A 16,354-nucleotide genomic window follows, 5' to 3' on the forward strand; every position below is an offset into this window, starting at 1 on the left:
GAATTGAGTGTCCTGACTTCTCGGGTCTCTTTAACTTCAGCCCCTTCCTGGTTTTGCTTTCAGGCCCCTGGAGAAACTCCATCATTTCCTTGCAAAGTGTCTGTCCCAGCTGAGCAACAGAACTCTGACCCTGGAGCAGCCACAGCAGCCCCTGCATCTGGATGCCGAACTGTCACCCAGTTATGTAGATGTGCCGTAGCAATAACGTTACCTCTGTCCCCAGGGAGCCCTTTTGGTGGTACCCCAAAATCTGGGTTCCTTGCAGAGTTCTCAGAACCTCTCCCCCCAACTTATGCCTTGTAGCATCGTGTCACACTTCTCTGGAAAGGACACTCCCTTCATTGGTCCCCTCCACCAGAGACCTGTCTGTAGTGACTCTTGGACCCACCCTCATTCTCTAGTGTGGCAAAACAACAGTGTGTAGCAATTGAATAACTACACAACCAAGGAAGACTTACCAGAAGAGGCAACTATAGAGGCTGTACACACACAGTTTAGGCTTCCAAGTAAGAGCCCTTCCCTTCTTGGGGTAGGAACCAATTCTGTCACTAGGGGACGCACAGATCACAGGAATGTCTCAGATGTGAAATGCAGTGAAAGGATGTGGATGGCTTATTTACAGTGAGGGTCTGACTCGGGTTCCTTCAAGAGCTGGAGGAGGGGTGCAAAGGGAAATGACTAGGTGTGTGTTATTGGTGGAGGGGGGCAAGAGGAACTCTTAGAAGGTCAGGCCTGCAGAAAAACATCGCCTTCAAGTAGGAATGTGGAATTGTCCAGATCGAATTAAGCACAATGTCTTTCTCTAACCAGAGACAGCATGGCTGGAATGGTCGTAGTGTATGGCAGAGTAAGGCTGCTGGTGTAGTCTCCTTGGTAAGCCAGGATCAGGGAACAACTAGCACCCAGGGAACCAGCTGTGGTGATCCCCTGCAGCACTGGATCTGTAAGCGCATCCTAGCTCTAGCACATGTCCAGGGGCTTAAAGGCACGGGGACCAAAGGCTGCCACACTGGCCTTGGAAGCCACAGGCAGGAATGTCAAACCCAGGAATCATGGATGGCTTTCCCTTTTCTTCTCTGAGAGCCCATAGGCAGGTATGGAGACCACTCTGTCTGGGGAACAAGACCCAGGATAGAGGTCTCAGGGGCCCCGGGTAAGATACGTTTTCATCGTTTCATGGGATTTTAGAAGCTGTACAACTTAGGCTTCTGAGCATGTAAGACGTTCTGTTTTCCTCATTTCTGTTGCTGTGATAAAACACTCTGATGGAAAGTGTCTTCTTAGGACTTAGGAGAAGGAATGGTTTATTTTATCTTACATGTCACAGTCCATCACTGAGAGAAGTCAGGGCAGGAATTCAAGCAGCAGGAACTTGGAGCAGAAACCACAGGAGACTGTTGCTTGCTGGTTCACTCACTGACTAATGCTTGGTTCTTTATATAGCCTAGGCCCACCTGCCCAGGGAATGGCGCTGCCCACGGTGGTCTGGGCCTTCCTACATCATTTAGCCAATGCCCTACAGATATGCCCAAAGGCCGATCTGATGTGGACAATCATTCAATTGAGACTCTCTTCTCAGGTAACTCTAGACTGCCAAGCTGAGAATTAACGCTAACTAGGACAAAACCCCAAAGATGGGGCTTTGCCTGTTGGCTTCCATTTCTTGGAGGAAGGAATCATTTCAGCCTCTAGGGGGCGCACGGATCACAGGAATGGTTTTGTAGGGAGCCTGGCCACAGTATGACAGCCACTCTGGTGTGATCCTAGGACCGCACTCTGGCCTTTTCAGTCGTGGTCTCCAGAACTAGCCCTGTTCACGGACTTATGCATTCAAGAAACATTCACCCTTCGCCTGGGAGGGTCCTTGAGCTGGGGATACAGATTCTGGGCGCACAGACATGGGTAAATCCATCTGGACCCTGCAGCAACCAGAGAAGGCAGTGACGGAGGGACATCCTGAATGTGGCAGTGTCGACTCTTTCTGGGGCTTGAATGGTGGCTTCCTGCTGAAGGCAGGGTGCGCTGTGGCCTTGAAAGGTGAGTCGGATTAAACGAAAGGCAGACAGGACAAGACCCTAAGCCAAGGCCTTGAAGCAGGAACTTATTGGGCCCATCCGCTCTGGGTTTGACAGGACAATGGCAGGCAGGAGTCATGGGATGAGGCTGCAAGGTGGAGGGTGCTGGTTATGGGGTTAGGAGTATATTAGTTTTCTGGTTGTTGGGACAACTGATGCAAAAGCAATTTAAGGAAGAAAGCCTTTATTCCAGCTCATAGTCTGAGAATGTCGTCCATCGTAGTGGAGAAGTCACCGTGGCAGGAGGATGAGGTGGCTGGTCACGTTACATCTACAGTCGAGAGACAGAGAGAGGTGAATGCTGGTGCTAAGCTTGTTTTCTCCTTAAAAAACAAAACGTGTGTGTGTGTGTGTGTGTGTGTGTGTGTGTGTGTGTACCAGTACACACAGGCTGGTGCCAGAGGTCAACATCTGGCATCTCCCTCTGTTGTTCTCTTCCTTACTTTACTGGGGTGCTGGGAATCTGAACCCGTCCTCAGGTGTGCACAGCAAACATTTTACCCACTCAGCCGTCTCCTGGCCCTGTTTTCTCCTCTTTATTCAATCTAGGCTCCAAGTCCATGAGATGTGTTGGCCACATTCAGAGTCTTCCGATATCAATTAACCTAATTTACAGACACTTGTCTCATCGGTAGTTCTAGATCATGTCAGATCAGCCATCGATATTAACCATCACAGGGAAAGATGGTTTTCTTTCTCAGTGGAGAGGGGAGGCTACTTAAGAGTTGAGATAGACCCAGCTTTTCTGAGGCGTGAGGTTTCTGTGATTTTGGAGGCTGTTTCACTTTTAAAAATTTTAAGATTTGTTTATATTTTATGTATGTATTTGTGCTGCCTCCATGTTTGTGTACCACACGTGTGTGGTGCCCAAGGAGTCAGAACTAGAGTTATGGGTGGTTGTAAAGCCACTATGTGGGTGCTGGGGACTGAACCCAGGTTTTCTTCAAGAGCAACAAGTGCTCTCAACAGCTTAACTGTCTCTCTAGCCCTAGCCTTTCAATTTTGGAGCTAGACGTTTGTTCTGTAGTCCAGGCTGGCCTGGGAGCTCACTACAAGCCCGGGCTGGTCTCAAACTCAAGATCTTCCTGTTTTCTGCCTCTGGAATGCTGAGATGACAGGCGTTCATCATCACCATGTTGACCCAGTCATCTTTTAGAGGCTTTCTTAGAACAAGAATAAATATTTAATTAGGTAGAGGAGCTTAAACGTTCACACAAGTGAGGGGCCTGCAGCCTAGCTTGGCTCACGGTGAGCATTGCTCCGTGTCGGAGTCACGACTTCCACACTCTCCCTACTGTCCCCAAGGGCTCTGGCCTGACTTTAGCATCTCCTCTGCTTGCCACAAGCTTGACTCCTTTGTGGCTCCCATTTGCTTCCCTTCCTGAGTTTCCTGGAACCTGGAGCAGCTGTCGAAGGCAAGTGTCATGAAGTTGGTGTCTGGGATTCTGTCCGGATGAAGAGGGACAGAGGGACGGTGGGAGGTGCGTGCCAATGATTTTTTACATGGAGTCCAGAAGGATAGTAACCTTCTGTTGTTCAAGGGAGTCTGGATCTGACCAAGACTCCCTGCAAACATTTACACCAGCACACAGGTGATGAGAATATTCCTGTCTGTCAACCACTTTCACACCTCACATCCCAGTGAGCAGCTACACTATATTGTTCTTTCCATAGGTTTAGAATTGGCTCTGGAATGAACACCTAGCCGGTGCAGGGTAAGCGTGTACTCTACCACTAAGCGACACCATAGCCTCCCCATACTTCCTAGGGCTGGGGATCAAATCCAGACCTTACTTATGACAGGTGGGTGCTTTACCACCATACCATCTTCCCAGATACCCTGCTTTCTATTCACAGATTGCCTGGCCTGGGCACCCACATAGGGAAATGTGTCACCTAGGGGTGAAACCACAGACGACCTGGTTTTGGTATTCTCGTAGAAAACGCATGCACAGATAGGGCGAAGCTGGCCCTTACAGTGTTGTCTGTCTCTCATTTCACTTACCTCTTCCTGGGACCCAGAGTGAACTCTCACTTGGTAAAAGCTACATTTCAAGTAGGCACTGTGGACTAGGTCTCTGAGGCTCAACACTGGCTTTTAGGACCTTCTAGGTGTTCATTTTGGGGGTGTCATGGGGGGGACAGGAGCGAGATGTCTGTTAGTCAAGGGGGAGCACTGAGTATCCAGTTGTGTTAGACACTGCTGAGTTTGATGTGGCTTGTCCTAAGGTCTTATTTCAGTATCCGGGAATGGCTCTGTGTGCCGTGAACCAAACTGGGCTCTAGGAGACATGGAATGGAGTGAATGATCCATGTGCCCAAGCACAAGATGCCTCCAGTTCAGGAAGGTGTGTTCACTTTGAATCCACGAGGAACAGTAAGAGGCACAACCTAGCCCCACAGAAGCAGCTGGGTCATCTTCTCTGTGGTTTGTGCAGTGGCACAGGGGACAGATGCCTCTGACCCACACTGATCTTTTTTTTTTGGCCCTGGATTCAGGGAAAGACAAGCTTGTCTCACTCTCCTTCATCCTCACAAAACCCTGGAGCAAACTGTTCTCTTGCTTTGCAGGGGCATGAGCTCTTTTGGCCCCTTTGGGATTAACACATGAGTCAAGGTTCTCTGGCAGTACTTAAGAGGAAACAGATCAAGAGGGAATAGCTGAAGGAGACCAGCTGGGAGCCTTGGCCTGGGGTTGTGTATGCATCAAAGTGACAGAGGTGACAGGAAGTGTAAAGGCTAGGGGGTGTTTTAAGTATTCAAGTATTTCCAGATGTTTCAGAGTTAGATCCAGAAGTCCCAAGGCCTCTGACCCTGTGGCCAGGCAAAGCAACCTTGGCTTGTCCTATTTCCTTCATGGATCCACGCCTGGGTCCAAGATGAGGAAACAAGGGGTGGGAGTCAGCATTTGCCTGCCAGGTGGAGGATCTTGGGGTGCCACGAAGGAGTGCCTGTCTCTATGTGCATGTTATCTTCCCTGAGATCTGGTGGGGACCCACAAGAAGAATCTAAGAGTGAAAGTGCCCTTTGAACTTTCCTAGCAGATGCCGGCATCTGAGGATGGTAGGAGTGACTGATGGCTGAGGTGAGGGGCTGGGTGCCAGTGTGGGGTAGAAATGCGTGAGATGGGGGGGGTAGGCTGATATGAGGGGCTGGGTGCAAGAATGGGGTAGAAATGCATGAGATGGGGGGTGGGCTGATGTGAGGGGCTGGGTGCCAGCGTGAGGTGGAAATGTGTGAGATGGGGGGTGGGCTGATGTGAGGGGCTGGGTGCCAGTGTGGGGTGAAAATGTGTGAGATGGGGGGGTGGGCTGATGTGAGGGGCTGGATGCCAGCGTGGGGTGGAAATGCATGAGGCAGATTGAATGAGGTCCGTTATTGTCTATGGCCAAGCCAACATGAGATTTGCAGAGGTCAGCGGTTTCTGCTTTCTCCAGCTGCTGGCACAGGGAGTAGAGTAGGTACCTTGGCCACTTTCATGTGTGTAACTTTTGGTCCACCTAAGTGGGAGCCTGGCTTGGTGTGGGCAGGTCCCTCAGCATGGGGTTCAGCAGACTGTCAAGCCCTCCTTAGGCCTGGATGCTGATGCTTGTGGGGCTTTCCTAACCCAGTTGCCTGCCTGGTGAAGGAAGAGGCTTCACAATCCCTCAAAACCCATGTCTTCCTTTAGCTCACACGATCTTCGCCACAATGCCACGGGGAGCGTCTCCCTCATTTAGGGAAGATGAACTTGAAGTTCAGAGTTGCTCTCTCAAACTGGTGCAGCTGGTGCAAGATGCAGCTGGGACTCTAGAGAAGGGTCTTCTTAAGACTCCGTCCTGGGGCTGGAGAGATGGCTCAGCAGTTAAGAGCACTGACTGCTCTTACAGATGGACCCCGGTTCGATTCCCAGTACCCACATGGCAGCTCACACCTGTCTGTAACTCCAGTTCCAGGGGATCTGACACCCTCACACAGACGTACATGTGGGCAAAACACCTATGTGCATAAAATACAAATAAATAAATTATAAAAAATAAAAAAGATAAAAAAAGATTCTGTCCTTACAGAGCCTCTCTGGATCTACTCCCAAGAAGCCTGGGACTCCCAGAGATCTCACCACAGCAGCCTGGGGTGGATTGAACTCAGTGGCAAGGGATCTCCAGTAGCTCCCAATACCCTCTCTCAGCATTCGGTGTGAGAGGCCTGATAGACCCAGGAAAGGGCTGACAGCCTTCCAAGCAGGTGCAAGTAACAAGGACCGCAGTGTTACCATCAGGCTTTTGGGATCATGTCTCCCACCAGTAAATAACATTGACTATGTATTGTAATGTTTGTGTATTTGCAAGTTACATTTGTACTTATACACTGATATTGGCAACCATTATAAAACACACATGCAAAATGTAAATTAAAACGACAATGATCAGAGCTTCCCTTCATGTTACTGCCCGGCAATGTACCAGGCTCACACTTCAGAGCAGCCCTCTGGACCACCTTTGACTGGGGGTTTCTGTGACATTGCTTCAAGATCTACCAGGCTAAGGCTTGACCATCCTGCTAAGCCTCTCCCTGCCAACTGGGTAGGTGGCATCCAGAGGCTGCTGTTGGCATCTCTGATTGTTGCCAGATCTTGTGCTTATAGCTGAATGGGGCATTTACTGGGGCAGCATTATCTAGCTTAAGAAAATATTTAGTTGTCAAAGCACTTTATGACTACTGACAAAATTATTTCATTTTTTCCCCTTTGTGTATGTGTGTGTATATGTATTCATGTATGTGTGCATACACATGTGCGTGTGTGTGCTTGCACATGCGTCTGGAGGTGACAGGTTAGTGTTGAGTGCCTTCCTTAAGCACCCCCAGCCTTACACTTTGTGACAGGGTCTCTCATGGAACTTGGAGCTTGCTAATTTGTCTATCCAGGTTGGCCAGTCTCCTGTCTCTGGGGATGTCTTTCTGTATGCTGTGAATGTGTTGTTCTGATTGATTGATAAATAAAACGCTGATTGGTCAGTAGCCAGGAAGAATAGTATAGGTGGGACAGGAGAGAGGAGAATTCTGGGAATGGAAGGCTGAGTCAGGAGATGCCGCCAACTGCCACCATGAGAAGCAAGATGTACAGATACTGGTAAACCATGTGGCAAGGTATAGATTTATAGAAATGGGTTAATTTAAGATGTAAGATCTAGCCAGGCGGTGGTGGTGCACGCCTTTAATCCCAGCACTCGGGAGGCAGAGCCAGGCGGATCTCTGTGAGTTCGAGGCCAGCCTGGGCTACCAAGTGAGTTCCAGGAAAGGTGCAAAGCTACTCAGAGAAACCCTGTCTCAAAAAACCAAAAAAAAAAAAAAAGAAAAAAAAGAAAAAAAAAGATGTAAGATCTAGCTAGCAAGAAGCCTGCCACAGCCACACAGTTTATAAGTAATATAAGTCTCTGTGTGTTTACTTGGGTCTGAGGAGCTGCAGGAGCCAAGTGGACACAGGAAAACTACAACTACATGTTTCCATTTCCCCAGAGCTGGGACTGCAGATACATACTGTGGCACCCAGCTTTTATGTGGGTGCTGGGGTTCTGAATTCTTGTCCTCATGTCTATGCAACAAGAACTTTACAAACAGAGCTATCTCACCAGCCCCCATTTTCCCCCCAGATCTCAGCCTCAGGTTGAGGTTGTTGGTGAAAAGGAATAATGAGAAGCTGGCCTCTCTCTCATCTTGACCCAGGATATGTGGTACTTCATTCATTACAAGAGTGTCTTTTTCACAGGTTGTCCATCTTTCCTGAGATGGGCTGGTGTTGGGTGTTCCTCGTGTGTTTAATCTAGAGCCCTGACTCTCCATCACTTTGTGACTTCTTGCCCCCAAGTTACCTGTACCACTATTTATTTGACAGCTCTCTTCAGTAGGATGCTGTTTAAAACATACACCCTTGTCCTAATTGATAAACTCCACAACATTCAGATTTACTGTGCTGCTGGCATTTCTCCTGAAGTTCATTAAAGCAGATGCACAAAGTTGTCAAACAAAAGAGAGACCTCTCTATTTGTCTGCACTACTGCACTGATGTAGAGAGATGGCGTGAGCTCTTGGCCAGGCACCATTTGAGCCCAAAGACCATGTCCCAGAAGCTTTTAATAAGCCACTTAAAACATCTGAGTCTGAGCTGGACGTGGTGGCACAAGCCTTTAAACCCAGAACTCGGGAGGCAGAGGCAGGCTGATCTCTGTGAGTTCAAGGTCAGCCTACTTTACAGATCAAGTTCCAGGACAGGCTCCAAAGCTACACAGAGAAACCCTGTCTCTATAAAAACAAAACCAAAACAACAACAACAACAACAACAACAACAACAACAACAACAAAATCTGAGTCTGCTTTCAGCATCCCACCCTCCCCAAGGCACAGAGCGAGCTCAGCCCACTATTGGCACCAAACCTGGTGCCCTGGGTTGGAGGTGAAGGGTGACAGTGATTCCAGGGCATAGAAGTCCTTTGCTTGGTCTGATGTAAAGGGACCCTGGCTGTGACAACTCTTAGGTGAGAAATTGCAGCTTATATTTCAACCTGGGACTGGCCTCTCAGTTTGGTTTTGGCACCTGAAATACTTTACTTGCTGCTTCTACCTATGGAGTCAGACCATGTCGGCAGACCTAACACCGTCTCCATGGTTTCCCAACCCTCCGTCTCTGGGTAGGCTAGTCTAAGGTCTAGGGTCCTCTGAGATAGCAGTGGCCAGAGGTGTGTGGACAAACAACACATGTCTGCTCCTGGGTGACATTTTGGCTTCACATGGATACCACCAAACATTATCTGGCACAAGGGTGAAAGCTGATCCTGGTGTAAGAACCAAGATGCGCAGAAACAGTCACTTGACCAACCATAACTTCTCCACCATGACACACAACAAGGCAGTGTTGGGTCCTTTCCTTTTCAAGAATGCCATATTATCAAGAAGGGTTCAAAGGCTACAGCTCATTTATGAAAAACTTCTACTCTACTGTTGTAGAAAATTATAGTCTAAGTTAAAAAAGCAGCATATTCCCCATCCTACTGGATGGTGCCACCCACACTCAGGGTTTTACCCTCTTATTTGTATTCCAACATGCCAATCATCTCGGGAAATACCCTTATGGAAAGAAGTGGGCTTTACTAATCCCCCAGGTATCACTGAATCCAATCAAGATGTCACCAATGTCCTAGAATACCAGTGCCAGCAGCCCTGGCTGGGGCCTGAGCTCAGCCTTTGAGAGGTCTCTCTGGCCCTGTTCTCATCCACCTTCCAATTATGTCCCCAGGATCACATTAGCAGTTAACGATGACACTCAATAACTTACTCATGAAGTTCACTTATTAGAAGGGCTCCTCGCTTTGAGTTGACTTGTGGATTTTATCACACTCCAGAAGTAGTGAGCCAAGTATTCTTGGGAGGGCATCTACCAAAAAAATCCAAAATATTTATTTATCTTAAATCCTTTTACTCAAAACAATACTTCCCCAAACCTAAGCATCCTTTTGTCTGAGCTTAAGTACATTCACAATGACTCTCCCCTGCTTCCTCTTCAAGGTGATACCATCAGAGCAGTTTATTTGGGGGAATTCCCTACACTGACTCTCATCTAAGCGGAACTTGGTGAACCCATCCCTCTGTCCTTCACCTTTAGACCCACAGGCTCTATGGGTCTAGCCGTAATTACCTGGTTGAGGGCTTTCTGAAAACTGCAGATTCCTGGATCACCTGTAAGGAGTCGGACTGGACAGCTTTGGAGATCCATGGAGAACTCTGAAGCACATGGGAACATCTGCCTCTGACTTGCCTAGATTTTAGGAAAAAGCTGGCTCAGACTTGGGGCCCTTGATACGTAGGGCTGAGGTGAAGCTCAGGGCTGAATGGCAGAGAAACAATTCATATTGAAATTATATTTCTAGTAGTCAGCCAGCAGGATTCATACTTTGTGTGTGTGTGTGTGTGTGTGTGTGTGTGTGTGTTCATACATGTGCATACCTGTTGTGTGGAGGCTAGAGGACAGCCTTGGGTGTTGTTCTTTGTCCACTCCCCACCACACCCCTTTAGACAGGGTTTCTGACTGACCTGGACTCATCAAATGACGTAGGCTGACTGGCCTAAGGAATTTGCACCCTAGGGATATGCTTTATGCCTGTCTCTTCTTACCAGTGGAATTATAAGCATGTGCCACCACACTCAGCTTGTTTATCTGTGGATTCTGGAGACTGAATTCAGGTCCTCACTCTTGCAAGGCAAGCGTTTACCAAGTGAGTTATCTCCCCACCCAGAGAGTCTTGAGGCTCCCTCCTTGTCTTTCATAAACCCTATCATCAGCATAAAGGTTGATGTTAACCTCCCGGTTGCTTGGAAGGGAACCACACATCCTGCTCACTACCACTGGTATTATAGACACCACTGTGACATTGCTAAGGAGGAAGGGACCTGACACTGAGCCTTGTTCTGTGTCATGGCAAGTTATGATCAGTGAGGTGACTATTTCCGTCCAAACTTGTTCTTGCATTAGGGATCACAGGCAGACTTCTGAGCGTCAGTGGGTGAAGATCTGCACAGGCTCACATGATTAGCCTGCTTTTCATGTGTTTGGTGTTTCTGAAAACCTTCTGGGGCCGTTCTGTTGTCACCAGCACTACCATTTTGGGGCCCACTTTGGACCTAACAAGCCTGCACTGTTTAGCTTCCTGCCTGAATTGGTTGGCTCTGGTCTCTTATTGCCTTACTTATATGGTGTAGTAATGCTGAGAGAGGCCTAGAGGATCCCCTGCACTTCCGGTGTGGAGTGGTAACTCACCTCCACCTTCAGTAGTCTGGGTCGGCCATACCTTCCAGCTCTGTAACACCTTTCTCGACCTGTTGTGTTGGAGGCCTGAAGAGCCTAAAGCAGCTCCAGGGGTGGGACTGGTTACTTTCCAGTTCCATGGAAGAGATACACCTCTGCTTAGAAGCATGCCCTGGAGAGACAGATCCAAGATAGCAGTGGCCACTGGTCACTTTTGCAGCTCTTTGGCTGCTCCAAGGAGCCTGAGAGACCCATCGAGGGTTTGAGGGGAGCCTTGGTGGCAGAGGGTGAGCCCACAGAGTACCCACTATCTCTGGAACAACTAAAAAGGGCAGCACTTATGGGAAGATGCTTTTAAAAACTGGCCTCATGGAATTGGAAAAGAAGATGGCAGAATGAGGTGGCGCATATGGTGGAGAAAAGCAGAACTAGAGAGTGGTGTCAGGCGTGGGACACCATGGCAGACAACGAAGCATGTCACTGCCAAGTGGGGCCAGTTCTCGGGCCACCACCCGGCTGGCCTCACCCTGTCATAGCCTGCTAGGCTAGCGCCCCCACTTGACCCTCTCCAAGCACGATGCCTGGGGTGCTGGTGGGACAGCTAATACTGAGGGCAGGGAGGTGTGCAACTGCCTGGAACTCCCATGGGTTCTGCCCCGGGATAAGATGCCCAGCCGCATGGTCACTTACCCTGACTCTGGGCAACCACGGGATGCCCAGGATGAGTCTCAGTGATTCCTGCATTTATGATGCTTCAGAAACCTTGAACCAGGTCAATGACTCATTCCAAGAAGTATTGGCATGTGCGGCTATTCAGGCAAAATAATATACGGTGTGACACACAGCAGATTACAGTGCCAGCCTAATGAATGAGTGGGCAACAGAGGTGGGAAAGACGGTGGAACGGGGCACGAGCTCACCCTGACTGAGCAGCAGCAGGATGAAGGGTGGTTCGTTTTCTGGACTGACTCTCGTGGAGGAATTTCCAGGGTCTGTGCTGTCGCCATGCTGATGTCTGTGATGCCTTCAGAAACCATGTTGATGTCCACGATCCATGCTGGCAGCAGGAAAACGTGTTAATGTCGGAGATCTCTAACGGAGAAGGAGAGACACTGAAGGCTTCTGTGCCAACCTGTCCCTCCTCTCTTGATAGAAAAAAAAAATCCAGACAGGAAGCTATTGAAGAGTCCTTAAAAATTGTGATAGGGAGCCAGTCGGTGGTGTCAAATGCCTTTAATCCCAGCACTCAGGAGGCTGAGGCTGGTGGAGCTCTATTAGTTCGAGGGCAGCTGTAGAATGAGTTCCAGGACAGCCAAGGCTACACAGAGAAACCTTATCTAGAAAAAGCAAAATAATAAATAAACAAAAAAGAAACCAAAAACCAAAAAACCCAAAACCGCCTGAAAAACAAAATTTGTGATCGGGATGCTGAAGTGTGAGTCTTCACAGTGGATGTCTTCTGGTGGGGATGGGGATGGGGAAGGACTCAGTTTTCTTTAAGAGGCTGGCCACTGGGAGCTGGACCGTGCTCCAGTGAGTATATGGGCAACATAATTGGAGTTGGTGGTGTTTTGGGTTTTTTGGGCAGGGGTAGGGGAGGATGCAAAGGGGGGAGGGTGGACCTGGGATGAATGGGAATACATTGCATGACATTCTGAAATAACTAATAACCATATTATGCTGGGGGGAAAAAGAAGCGTGCTCTCTTCCCCATAGAACAGTGGAGCCTGAGGTCACATGAATGGGAAGCACACTCCTTCTGAGTCACCTTTGGTAGTTTGTCTAGAAAGCTGACAACTCCACTTGAGTTATCCGCTTTGTCGGGGCCAGTCGCTCCTGGATTTCCTTCGGAATCCTTTGTTTACAGTCAGTGGAATTTCCCTCATTAATTTATGAATGGTCATTTGAGTGGTGGTGGTGGTCTGCTTATGATCAAGCTTAAGGATTGTCAGCTTTGCAACCCTCTCAAAGAACTGATCTTCGGTTTTTACGGATAGTCTCTTTTGTTTTTATGTTTAATTAACCAATTAACTTCTACTCTGATAATGGTTTTCATTCTTTGTGCTTGTTGAGAATCAGTGGTTCTCAACCTGTGGGTTGCAACCCCTTTGGGGGTGGAAGGACCCTTTCACAGGGGCCATGTATCAGATCCCCTGCATGTCAGATCTTTACATCATGATTTGTAACAGTAGCAAAATTACAGTTATGAAGTAGCAACAAAAATAATTTTATGGTTGGGAGTCACCACAACGTGAGGAACTGTATTAAAGGGTCCGAGCATTGGGAAGGTTGAGAACCACTGAGCAAGAGTAATTTGTTCTTTTTCTAGTGACCCTCTAGAAATGGTGGTCTTCCTTCCTTCCTTCCTTCCTTCCTTCCTTCCTTCCTTCCTTCCTTCCTTCCTTCCTTCCTTCCTTCCTTCCTCCTCTCTCTCTCTCTCTCTCTCTCTCTCTCTCTCTCTCTCTCTCTCTCTCTCTCTTTCTTCCTGAGACAAGGTCTCTCATTGAATCTGCTATGATTATTTTTTCAGCTGTGATCACAGTTGGCTCTACACTACTTTGCAGCCACCCACTTCCTTTGTGCTATCCACTGACAAATGTGTTTCCACTGTTAGAGCCCCAGAATTATATCATATATAATGTTTCATGCAGTTGCTTTCTACACCTGTGAAGAACAGAGAAATATACATCTATACAAAAGTTACAGAATTATCTTTATTGGTGCTCATAGGGGGTGTGTGTGTGTGTGTGTGTGTGTGTGTGTGTGTGTGTGTGTGTGCATGCTGCTACACACAAGTGCTCAACCAGTGGGTTGTACTCTGAATCCAAGACTAATAGACCAGCACCTGATTCTACTGAGGCTTGAACCCAGGGCCTTCTGCATGTCAAGCAGAGGTAATAACCACTGTACTGTGGAGCGCTTTGTGTGTATTCAAATGATCATGCAGGATCATTTGCTCTCAGAGCCTGAAGAAATCCTTTCATTAACTTGTATATAGTAGACCAGCTAGCAACAAATTTAGTATATTTTTTTAATCTTGAAAGATTTTGTTGCCGGGCAGTGGTGGTGCATGCCTTTAATCCCAGCACTCGGGAGGCAGAGCCAGGAGGATCTCTGTGAGTTCGAGGCCAGCCTGGGCTACCAAGCAAGTTCCAGGAAAGGCGCAAAGCTACACAGGGAAACCCTGTCTCGAAACCCCCCCCCCCCCAAAAAAAAAGAAAGGTTTTGTCTTTATTTGTCTTCATTATTGAAAGACAGCTCTGCTGAATGTAGAGTTCTTGCTGATGGGTTTTCCTTCAGGCACCATATCTCTGATCGCTGCTCTTTCCACCCAGAAGCAGCTGCTTGTCACATGGGCCCTGCTCCCGTGTGAGTCCCCGGTTATCATCTTCTCCCTGCTTTTCTTTGTCCCTCATCTTTGATTTTTAGCATTGTTTTACAAGTATTTGTCTATTTGTAAATCTCTTATTGGAGTTTCTAGGTGTGTAACTTGCTAGGTTTTTTTAAAAATAAATTTCAGAAGTTTTATGCAACTTTCTGAGTATTTTCCTTTGGTCTTTTCTCTCTTCTTCCGTCTAACACCACGGCTCCACTTGACCGTGTACCGTGTACCTCAGTTTCTCTGCTGTTCCCCTCATGTTCTCCCTCCTGTCCTTTGGCTTGCTCCAAACTTTCTTATTCTCCTGGCTCAGGTCTGTTGTAGAGCCTTTCCAGCGAATGTGTTAGCTTTACCTACTGTCATCTTCAAGACAGGATTTTATTTCTCCTCTCTCTCTCTCTCTCTCTCTCTCTCTCTCTCTCTCTCTCTCTCTCTCTCTCTCTCTCTGGCTTTTATGAGACAGGGTTTCTCTGTGTAACAGTCCTGGCTGTCTTGGAATTCACTCTGTAGACCAGGCTGGCATCGAACTCACAGAGATCTGCTGGCCTCTGTCTCCCAAGTGTTGGGATTAAGGGATATGCCACCACTGCCCAGCCAGAATTTTATTTCTTTAGACAGGGTCTGGTTATGTTGCTGAGGGTATCCTCAAACTCCTGCACACAAGGCTCCTCCTGCCTCAGCCTTCACAGTTCTCCCATAGCACCGAGACTGCAGTGTCTACCACACCCAGTGTCCTCTGCTGCTTTAATCATATTTTACTTTAGCTCTGGAAACGTAATTATGGTGGCCATTTAATAAATTTTTTTTTTATTAAATCCAACATTTGGTCATTCTTTTAGTCTGGTTGCCCATCTTTTGAGTATATTGCTTTAGTCCTCTTTCTCCTCTGACTAGAGGCAGAACGTTCTTAATGCTGTGTTGCAGAGGCCCTGGTCCAGGCTCCCTCCCTTCCCCGGCCTGCAGCTGTCAGAGCACACAGCATGTTCTGTGTTTTTGGCTGAGCAGTCTGGGTGAAGTCTCCACTTTGTTGAGCTGAGATGGAGGTTGGAGATTCTTGCCTTTCTTACCAAATTCCCACAGATCTTCTAGAATGGATGTTTTCCCTTTGCTGATTGCCTGTAGGCTTTAAATGGTTGTTAAAAATACTAGGTCTCATCTGTTTCACTGAGAACAAAAAATCTTCATGTTTTTTGTGTCAGAATCTTATCTCTCCTCCTCTTCTCCCTCTTCCCCCTTCTTCTCCCTCTCCTCTTCCTCCTCCCCCTCCTCCTCTCCTCTTCTTCCTCCTCTTTCTCCTCTTCCTTTTCCTCTTCCTCTTTCTCTACCTCCTCTTCCTCCCCCTTCCTCCTACCCCCTTTCTCCTCATCCCTCCTCCCCCTCTTTCTCCTCCTCTTCCTCTTATCCTTCTTTTATCTTTTAGAATTTTGAATTATGTTTAGTTCTTTCCTTTTCTTTCCCCCTTCCATCCCCTTCCTTTCTTCTCCTTCCCCTCCCCCTCCCCCCTTCCTCCTTTTTTTTATAATTTAATTTAATTTTACATATCAGCCACGGATTCCCCTGTCCTCCCTCCTCCCGCCCCCTGTCCTCCCTCCTCCCGCCCCCCTCCCCCCAACCCACCCCACATTCCCATCTCCTCCAGGGCAAGGACCCCCCTGGGGATTCAGCTCAGCCTGGTAGATTCAGTCCAGGCAGGTCCAGTCCCCTCCTCCCTTCACCCAGGCTGAGCAAAGTGTCCCTGCATAGGCCCCAGGCTCCAAACAGCCAGCTCATACACTAAGGACAGGTCCCGGTCCCACTGCCCGGGGGCAAAAGAGGAGGGATTGTATGAGCGAGAATTGTTGAGACCAAGATTGGAAAAAGTACAGGGACAAATAGCCAAACACATGAACTATGAACCAATAGCTGAGGAGTCCCCAGCTGGATCAGGCCCTCTGGATAAGTGAGACAGTCGATTAGCTTGAACTGTTTGGGAGGCCCCCTTCCTCCTTCTTAAGCTGTAAGATTCTCTGGACTGACCCTGCTTCCTAGCTACCTGATTACAAGTCTTAAGGTGGACTCCTCCCACTAAAGCCATCTGCCAGATGTCTGGTCATTTGACAAATGATCCGTATATCCTGTGGCAAG

At 48.1% G+C, this 16,354-nt stretch overlaps 1 protein-coding gene across 1 annotated transcript in view; it reads left to right on the forward strand.

Moving 5' to 3' along the window:
• The first annotated feature begins 1,898 nt into the window (after positions 1–1,898).
• The window catches only part of Smim35 (small integral membrane protein 35), a 28,018-nt gene continuing 13,562 nt past the window's right edge, over positions 1,899–16,354 (forward strand). Inside the window, exon 1 of the mRNA XM_059269025.1 lies at positions 1,899–2,037. Coding sequence (XP_059125008.1) covers positions 1,899–2,037 — 139 coding nt within the window. The remainder of the gene's footprint in view (positions 2,038–16,354) is intronic.

The sequence above is a fragment of the Peromyscus eremicus genome, chromosome 7 (genome assembly GCF_949786415.1).
Source record: "Peromyscus eremicus chromosome 7, PerEre_H2_v1, whole genome shotgun sequence".
Classification (NCBI taxonomy): domain Eukaryota; kingdom Metazoa; phylum Chordata; class Mammalia; order Rodentia; family Cricetidae; genus Peromyscus; species Peromyscus eremicus.